This window comes from Myotis yumanensis, unplaced genomic scaffold, assembly GCF_028538775.1.
Source record: "Myotis yumanensis isolate MYYU_CA2020_CCGP unplaced genomic scaffold, mMyoYum1.0.hap1 SCAF_1, whole genome shotgun sequence".
NCBI classification, from domain to species: Eukaryota; Metazoa; Chordata; class Mammalia; order Chiroptera; family Vespertilionidae; genus Myotis; species Myotis yumanensis.
The window spans coordinates 184,933,011-184,942,513 of record NW_027223752.1 but is presented as its reverse complement, the minus strand read 5'-3'; the positions used below and the strand labels follow the sequence as shown (position 1 = coordinate 184,942,513).

General features: G+C 45.6%; 1 protein-coding gene across 1 annotated transcript in view; it reads left to right on the top strand.

The window, feature by feature from the left end:
- Positions 1-1,600: 1,600 nt before the first annotated feature.
- The window catches only part of CDS1 (CDP-diacylglycerol synthase 1), a 61,668-nt gene continuing 53,765 nt past the window's right edge, over positions 1,601-9,503 (top strand). The window contains exon 1 of the mRNA XM_070393484.1: positions 1,601-2,120. Coding sequence (XP_070249585.1) covers positions 2,004-2,120 — 117 coding nt within the window. The 5' untranslated portion in view covers positions 1,601-2,003. The remainder of the gene's footprint in view (positions 2,121-9,503) is intronic.

The window sequence follows — 9,503 nt, the reverse complement described above, 5'->3', positions numbered from 1 at the left end:
TGCTCTGCTAGGTCCCCTTTTCTTGAGGCATGGGGGAAAGGAAGGGCTGGCTTTTGATAAAGTGAGGCTTTTGCTGCAGTCATGTGTGATCTGCAAAGGGTCCAGAGAGGCCATCCTCCTTACTTTCCATTTTATAGCTGGGGACATTGAGGCTTAATGACTTACCTAAGGCCATACAGCCATTAGTGGCATTGGTGGGACTAGGATTCAGACTTGACTTCCATGAAGGTCAGAATGGAGCAGTGGAACACTTCTAATACCCGCCCTTTTTGCTGAGGGAACCAGAGATGGAAATTCCCCTACTACCTTCAGTAGCCTCTTCAAAATTATGTTCTTGACAATGAGGCAGTCATTAATTTCTGGTCCCTCAGAAAAAATGGAGAACAACTGATTAACCTACTAATTCCACAGTCTTCTGTACCTTAAGAAAAATCACACCAAGTCCATCCCTTAAAGGACCTATTTTCATTAGCATTTTTGTGACTCTTCCCATTAGACTGACCCCTTGCTCTATATCCTTTTGAAAACGTGGCAACTCAATTTGAACCTAGAGCTCTAAGATTTGTTTGGGGAAATGACGTCCATGTGCTTTACTTTTTAATGTATCCTACTTTGACTTTTTGTTTTTGCTTGTTATAAATTTTCAAAAAAAGTACATATTTTCAAAGTGTCAGTCATGACTTGGAGAAATTTATATTATTGATTTAGTTCTCTCCTCCTCTTCTTTCTTCTTCTTATCATTCCTCAGCTCCTCTCTAATGACCAGGTGGTGGATACATGTCAAGAAAACTAATCGCCTCCTAACAGGATTTGGAATAGAATTAAGGCAGATCTTGGGCCTTCCCTGTTCCAGCTGTAGCAGCCCAAGGTCCATGACTGTTCAGAGATTAGCTGGTTGGCCACTGCACCCCACAGTATCACAGGGGTTGGATTCTCTTTTGGGACCCCAGGCAGTGAATTTCCGGAGGGTTTGTACTCAAGCTTACCAGAGACAGAGCTTGGGTTTATGCTTGAAACTGGCCAACCCTCCCGAGACGCCCAGGGAGGCAAACACATCTCTTATTGTCAAGGTGATGACACTGGCCTAGAATGCCTCAAGGTCAACGAGTCCATCCTGCCAGACAAGTTCCTGTTTGTGGACGCCTCTGGACCTCTGACACGCTGCAGTGTGTCAAGCCGATGCGGCGGGGGAGTCATCTGAAGGGCTACTTCTGAGTGCTGTCAACAGCCGCCAGGAGCTCCAGTCTCACCAGGAGCTCGGTGACAAGTCTGCAGGTTCTCACCCCTCCCTTCCCAGCACAGGGCTCCCCCCTCCTCCGTCTCGCCTCCTCCTCTCCTGCAAGCCCAGCTCGCACCTTTTCTCGCTGCCCCCACCTGTGTGCGCGCAGAGACGGGCGGAGCCTGGGAGGCTCATGACGTCACTCCTCGGCGGGGAGGCGGGGCGGTGGGAACCGCAGTGCAGCACCGAGGGGCGGGGCCTGCGGCGCGTGACCTGGTGCGGGAGGCAGGAGCCCGGGGAAAGGTGTCGGGGGCCTGGGACCGGCGGAGTCCGGGGGCGGGGCAGGGCGGGGCGTGGCCGGGCCCAGGCTGCGGGCGCCCGGCGAGGCTCTAAATCGGGTCACGCTCCCTTTTGCCTCCCCGCCCCTTCTGCTCTTCCCACCTGGGCCTCTGCGTGGAGACGCGCACCTGGCAACCCGGGGCCGCGCCGCGTCTCCGCCTCCTCTGCTCGGGCCGGGCGCCCGAGCCGGCCCCGCACGCCCCGAGCCAGTCCCCGGCGCCGCGCTCGCTGCAGGCGGCCTCGAGCGCTCGCTCGTTGATGCCGTTTTGGGGGTGACCTGGCGCGGTGGCCGCGCCTCCGTGGTGGGGGCGTGTTCGTGATCGCGGCTCCGCTGGACGTGGAGTGCGGGGCTGTGGGGTGAAGGGAGGCCCGCCGGCGAGACCCTGCGAGCAGTTCGGGTTTGGGGGCGCAGGAGGCCGCCGCGGCCGAACGCGAGAGGCGGGAGATGTTGGAGCTGAGGCACCGGGGAGTGTGCCCCGGCCCCGGGGGAGCAGTGGCGCCGCCACCCCCCGAGGGAGTGGCGGCCGGCGGCGACCACGAAGCCGAGAGCACCAGTGACAAAGTAAGTGGAGCCGCGGGAGGCGCACACCCACGCCCGCCCGGGTCCTGGTTTGGGCGGGTCGCCGGGAGCCGGGGTGGGGCCCGCGGACGGCAGGTGAGCTGTGGGCTGCCCGCCGCGCCTTCCCCTCGGCCTGGATTGTTGTCTCCTTGTTGGTGTGGGGCCCCGAACCCCGGACCCCGGTGGTGGCGCGTTCCCCGGGATGACCGCGGCCGCTGCCGGGTGATTCAACTTGACTACAATTGAGTTTCTTCCCGGTCCAGTCGCCGCCCTCCCTGGGGTCCCGGGGCCCGTGCTCGGATCTGGGAGGAACCTGCAGGCACCCTAGTTTCCTGGTAGCCGCCACCTCGCACCTCCTCTCGGTAGAGGAACGAAGTTAGCGAGGACTAAACTTAAGACCAACACCTTCGGCTCTAGCATGTCATTGGATCCTGACGCTGGAGGCTTAGCTGCTCCTGCTCCCCCATCAGCACTTTCGTTTCCTCTGTCCTTTTTCAGGGTAATAGGTTTTGGAGGTTTCAGAGTAACATACACGCGACACAACTGAATCCGCCTGTTTCCTTGGAGCCCACAGCAGGCAGTGTAGTTCTCCTGCTGGTAGATTTCATTTGACCTGACGGGCTACGTCTTGAGGATGTTTAGTTCCCATTTCTATGGATTACCCTTGCTTCACATTTAAGAATAAGCAGATGTAATACCCCACTATTCTATTTAACGGTAGGAAAGGAGTCGAAGTTTAGTTTATTCATAAATACAGTGGTGCAGGTAGGAATACTTGGGGGGGGGGGGGGGAGGGCCGAGGGAGACAAACGAATGCAATGTTATGACCTTTTAGACTGGTGGTTTAGGTAATCGGGCCAGAGAATAAATTGTTTTACAAGATCTTCTGTGAATAAAATCTCATCTTATTTCAGAAGCTCAAAGCACTTAAACTCTTCCTAGAATCGTTCTTTTCTAGAAGCAGGTGTTGCAGTTTGAATTACAGAAGTGAGTTACAAGGTCAAGGCAGTGGCCTTTGGAACTAGGGCCTGTTTCCTGATTCCCTTTCCTCTGGGTTGGACTGTTACTGAGACTCGCTGGCAATTCTGATTTGGGGAGGGTTCCACCTGGAACCCGATGTTGATGAACTTGATGTATCCCAAGTTACAGAGCCCTGGTAAGAACATACTGCATGATATCCTGAAATAATTAATTCAACAGTGATTTCAGGAATGACGCTTTAGAATCAATGAGATGACATCCCCTTTATTTTTTTCCTACCTTTGATAGTCGATAGAACCAAATGAGAGTCTGTCATAGAACATACTTGTCAAGGAATTACACAAACTATAACAGTTGCCAGCTTCTGAAGGTTGATGTTACAAGGCTAGAAACAGTGGGCTGTGAGAATAGTCTTTGTGAAAACTGCCTTGGAAACTAGACCAAAAATAGAATTAATTAGGTTGGGATTTGTTGTGCTTCAGCTCTGGCTAGAACCAAGGAAATACCAGCTCCCCCCTGTGTGGACTTCCTTAACTAGGAGAAGCAAACACTCTTTTAATAAGAGAAAACATGTTCAGGAAGCCATGCATACAATAACTTTTGAATTAATTTAGTTTATTAACACCCTAATACATTTGAAATGGAAACTATTTCTAGGGTTGGTTTGACTCATTAGAACTGTTGTCTCTGTGACTAGATTACCTCGCTGCGTATTTATTTGTTCGTTTGTTTGTTCATTTATTTATTTATAAAAGCCACACTGTAGGTTTTCATCAACACGGACCCAGCTGTATTTTGTTTTCTGAGAGTGGACATTGCCATGTGTAACCTCTTAGGATTTCTTAGGCAAGAATGAGCATTGGCACATTGTGTCTAAAATATTGCTATACCTGTAGCGTTCACCACCAGGAACTCTTGTCTTGGCAGGCGTTGAGACATTGAACTCTATCCTCTGCACTTTCTTATCAGGGTGTATATTTGAATGCATCTGTATTTCCAGGTCAAGGGCTATTTTAAAATCAGTTTGCACATCGGAGGCTGGTTAATATTTGGACCATTTAAGCTCTTTAAGTGCCTTCTCTGTTCAAGTTGCGGTAAAGGCAAAACACTTGGGGAATTCATGAAAGCGGTGGAGGAGGTGTCTTATACTAGTATTCTGCGATTGTAGTACACTCCCATGCCATTTTGTAGTCTTTTTATAATGGTGTTACTAACATGACATTCTCATTGTTCAGGACCAAGAGACTTAAGCTGAGAGAGGCTCTGTGCTTAGGGGAATTAACAGATGGAAAGTGCTTCTTACCTGCATGGGAATGTTTTCTATGTTAAATGCTGGATAAATATTTGAAAGATGACAAGACCACCCCTTCAAGGACTCCCCCCACCCCCCACCCCCGCTCCTGCCACCCCCTCCCCAGGAGACTTATATGAGTTGGATTTACTAGAAGAATGATCAAGGTTCATAGACTACATGGAGACAGCAGGAAAAGCTTTTGAAGAGGAGGTGAGAGTTGCACTTGGAATTGAAAGGTGCTTGGGGACTCACCAGGTAGATAGTGTTGGGGAAGGACATTGGGCATGTGGAGCAAAGGGCATGTGGAGCTGTTTCTTGAGTCAGTATTCTTGGCACAGGGCCCTGAAATTAGTTTAGTAATCCTGGAGCATATGCTGTGCATTCTTGGGAAGTGGGGTTTGGAGCTTGAGACTTGTGGAGGTTAGGCTTTAGTCCATGGACTGTAGAAAGCCACTGAAAAGTGTTTACAAAGGCATTAGCTTATCACTCAGCAGTCGTCTGGAGAAAGTGTTGGAAGGGGAGAGGCCTGCCACAAAGAAACCAGATAGTTGGGTATTGCAAGTGCTATAGGTATGAAATGATGAGGGCTTGGAGTGAGACTAGTAGGGGTAGGGGAATAGAGGTTGAGAGAAAGGATGCATATTTTAGATCATGCAGATAGGACCTAGACTAGGGCAATCAAAGTAAGACTAATTAAAGAAGAGCCTGCCAGGAGACACATTGTAATCCAGGCCTTAAGAATCTTTTAGGAAAGAATCAAAAATTATTGGGCAGTTTTGTAGGCAAGGATGAGTTCGATTGGACAGGGTGTGTCATTCTCTAAAATAGAGGTGATTCAAGGTGGTGGTGGGAACTGAAATGAAAGGTCGAAAGGTCAGGTGTGGAGATGTCAACTTTTTTTTTAATTGATTTTTTTTAGAGAGGGGAATTTAGAGAGAGAGAGAGAGAGAGAAATATCGATCTGTTGTCCCACTTATCTGTGCATTCATTGTTTGATTCCTGTATGTGCCCTGACTGGGGATCAAACCCACAACCTTGGCTTATAGGGTCAGCGCTCCAGAAATGTCAACTTTTGAGTGGGATAAAGAGGGGATAGAGTTGAAGACAGAGCCCTGGGAGGTGCCCATGTGTAGAGCAGAGTTGAAAATGTAGGGAAGGAACCAAGATTATGAGGTCCTGGGAGGAGGGGTGGAGGGTTGCGTAGAGGATGTCATCAATAGTATTTAAATGAGGGTGAGGTAGAACACTGAGTTCAGCAAAGATCTTAGTAGAAGCCAGGTTGTAAGTTGAGGAATGTGAGAGGTAAAATACTGGTAGTTATTGTCAGGAAGTTCCAGCAAAGGGGAATGCAGAATAGTGGCTAAAAAGGACTGGGGGATCAAGTGAAAGTTTCCTTTTTCATGGGAGGGAAGATAGGCATTTGTATGAAAGAAGTCAAGAGGGAGTGAAGATGCTGACAAGGATGGGCAGGCCCTAGAAAAAAGAAAGCAGACATGGTGTGGAGAATACAGATGATTGGGGTATCCAAGAAAGGAATGAAGGCATGGAGGGTAGATGCAGAAACATTTTGAAAAGCAAAAGAGGGAAGATCAAAGTATTTGACGCTTTCAGTTTTCTCAATAAAGTGGGATCTCAGAACCATAGAGCTGCAAGGGATCTTAGAAACAGTGTAGCCCAACCCTATATATTTAAAAATTATAAGCTTGCTTTAGAATGTGGTTGTTATTGCCCAAGATGACCTACACAGCAAGTGACCAAGCTGGAACTAGCACTCATCTATCAGGGAGTGTCATTTAGGGAGTGTAATATGAAGTGACCAAGAGGCGACTAGTCCTTACCTCAGTAGCAGTAGTAGTCGTAATAGTTGATGCTTGTCGTGATTTAGAGTTCATAGAGTGTACTTGCACATCTTACTGTATTTGTTCCTCATAACAACCCTATGTGTTAGGAATATCCCTCATTTAATAGCTGAAAATATGAAAGGCACTGGGACTGATTTTGGTCCAGGAATTCCAGGTCAAGGATGCTAAAGGAATGAGGGAGTCAGTGAGGCTGGGATTGAAGTGGCTGACCACGAGTTAGGGTGGACAGGGAAGAGGACTGAAGCCCAAATTGGCTCAGTGAAGCTCTGGATGGATTGAGAGGTCTGAGCAATTGCAAGGGAAGCTAACACCTGATTTACTGGACCCGTATGGGAGAAAAGGAGGTGCCCATGGAAGCTGTGGCCAGTAAAGGGAAGCACACATTGGGAAGAACAGTGTCTCTGCTCTGCTTGTATGCGGGGTTACTGCAGATTTTGGTTTGTGAGGTTGAAGGTGAAAGAATCCGAAAGTCAGTTAATTTCTGCCCTTACCCATTTGAGATGTGTGTAGTTTCTTTCATAAATACTCTAATATTTTTAATATACATTTTTAATTTTTGATGTGTCTCTGTAAATTCTTAATTTTGGAACACCTCACTATGGGTTGTCTTGGTGTCACCTGTAAGTGTAATAAATATTTTCTATACATTTTTATATAAATCTAGGCCATTATACAATGCTAATATTTAGATCTAGACTTCTAGATATCGTTTTGGCTGATACTCCTGAATTGTTGATTGGTAGTATTAGCACCTAAATAACTTTCCATGATTCTTTTGTCATTGCAGCATATTCATTTTATTACTTAACAATATGTTTTGAATGCTGGTGATCCAAATATTGCAAACCAACCAGTTGATAAGACAAAGTTGAGTTTATGGCTTCAGCTGGTGAGGGAGAACACCTAGACCGAGCTTTGGCAGAGTCTTGGAGGGAGAAGGGCAAGGTTGGATTTCATTGAGATTTGGAATAAAATTCTTGAGTCTTTCAGTGCCAGGACTTGCTTAGGATGTTACGAATCACAATATAACAGTCTTGGATTGGTGGCAATAGCCAGGCAAGGATTTTGAGTCTTTGGAGGAAAGTTGCTGCTGCTTCCTATAGAGAGTAGATTTGTCTTTCACACATTCTTATGGATGAACCATGCGCTCCAGATCTAGACTCCAGGGATAGTAAAGTTATGCTAACAAGTCAGTCAAATTCTAGTCATGTTAATTTAGGCGGTAAATTGTGTGAGGGTGGGTCGTACATTTCTTTCTCAGGTCTTTCAAGTATGTTTTATGTTATACTTGAGACTTCTAAAGAATATTCTGGTGTCTTACCATATGAGTTTTTACTTACTGTTTGTGATCTTAACTTTAAAACACTTTATTTTCTTAAAACTTTGAGAGATTTTACTGTAGGATGCCATTAGCTATATCAAGCTTTGGGTGCAATACACTTTCTGATGAAAACAATATTATATTTGTCATAAATGTGCTAGGGAAAATTGGGAAAACTTAAAGTGGTACTATTCCGGAAGATTACCTCATAAAGAACAATTATAAAATATATTTGTATAGTATGATTATTCTTTGTATTTATGTTTACAGTTATATTTTATGCATTTTTTAAAAACAGACTTTCACATGCTTTTTTCATGGTTAGCACAGCTAAATACTAAGGTTCTGTGTGTTTATTTTCCTTTAACTATTCTGCATTTGGGGGGTGTCTTTTTAAAAGAAATGTATGTTTTAGCCTGGCCGGCGAGGCTCAGCGGTTAAGCGTCAACCTATGAATCAGGAGATCACGGTTTGATTCCTGGTTGGGGCACATGCCTGGGTTTCGGGCTCAATCTCATCATTGATGTTTCTCTTCCCTTTTCCTTTCCTCTTTCTCTAAATCAATAAAAATATATTTAAAAAAGAAAAGAAATGCATGTTTTAATTCAGGATAAAGAAAATAGGTCATTTAAAATCTACAGACATTTTTGTGAGGCTTGACTTGGTTCTGTGCATTCAGTAAGAGTTTTTTGGGTGCCTATTGTATTTGAAGTTCTGATTGAACATCACGTTTTTCTTGTGGCTCTTTCTACATTTGAGAAAAGGGGTGAGGCCAGGATTTATTTGTTGCTCAACAACTGCAAGGTGTTAAACAAAAAAATTGAACTTTTTAAAAGAAGGAGTTGATTAGGCCATTGCTTGCAAAAATAGGAGGGCTGGTCTTGGGCATGAAGCCTAAACCAACAGCAGCATGGCAACATATCCATCCGTGTCCATGGTCTGGGAGTTTGCAAGTATGCTTATGCATCACAAAGGGGGAAGGGAGAAAAAGGAGGTAATCTGACAGAATTTACATGAGCTGTAGGCAAAGGGGTGGGAGAAGGTGAAGTGGGCAGGACCAACTCTGGGATAGGCACAGGGTCTGCATGAAGAAGTGGCCGCCCCTGTGGATGGGCTGGGGCAGCAGGGGGAGGCTGACGTGTAAACAAGCGGAGGCCCCTGGTTACATGGTGCCTGGCTAAAAATCTGTGGAAACAGCCACCTGGAATTTATTCTAAATTCTAGCAGATACGCAGGGATATGAGCAGTCTAATATCAGAGCTGGTCCACAGCTATTAACAAGCTAACTCTTCTGTCTCTATCTCTCCCTTTAACAGTCGCTTTAATTTTAATTTTGAACATCTCAGAATTTTTTCCTTGTCAGTGGAGTAAAGATAATAAACTAATGTATAGTTTGTAAAATACATGTACATAATACCAATTTGAATCTCTTTATAACAATTATGTAGACAAGGGAAATAGACTTAGTTTACATCTGAGAAAAAGGTTTGAAAATTGTTGATATAAGAGTTATGAGTTTATTTGAACCAAACTGATGACAGTTGCCGGGAAGCAAAGCCTCAGTGGATTGAGAAAATGCCCCAGAGAATGGCAGTTTTGCAGCTTATTTTTACATTAGAATCAAAGAATAAGACATAAAGGGGTAACATGAAATCCATTAGTGATAGATTAGGGAGGGGGGAGAAAGGTGAGGAAATCTCTGGGATCGGACACAAAATGGAAAAATAGACCATACTTTTTTTTACATTGGTAGTGTAGGATAGTTAATAATTAACATGGTAACAATAAAAGTGAAGGGGTTCTGTGGTCTCCTGCTCTCATGCGAGATTGTGCGGGAGGGGTCTGGAAAAGGCAATTACCCTGACATTCTAACGGTATCCTATATAATAAAAGGGTAATATGCAAATTGACCGAATGGCTGATCGACT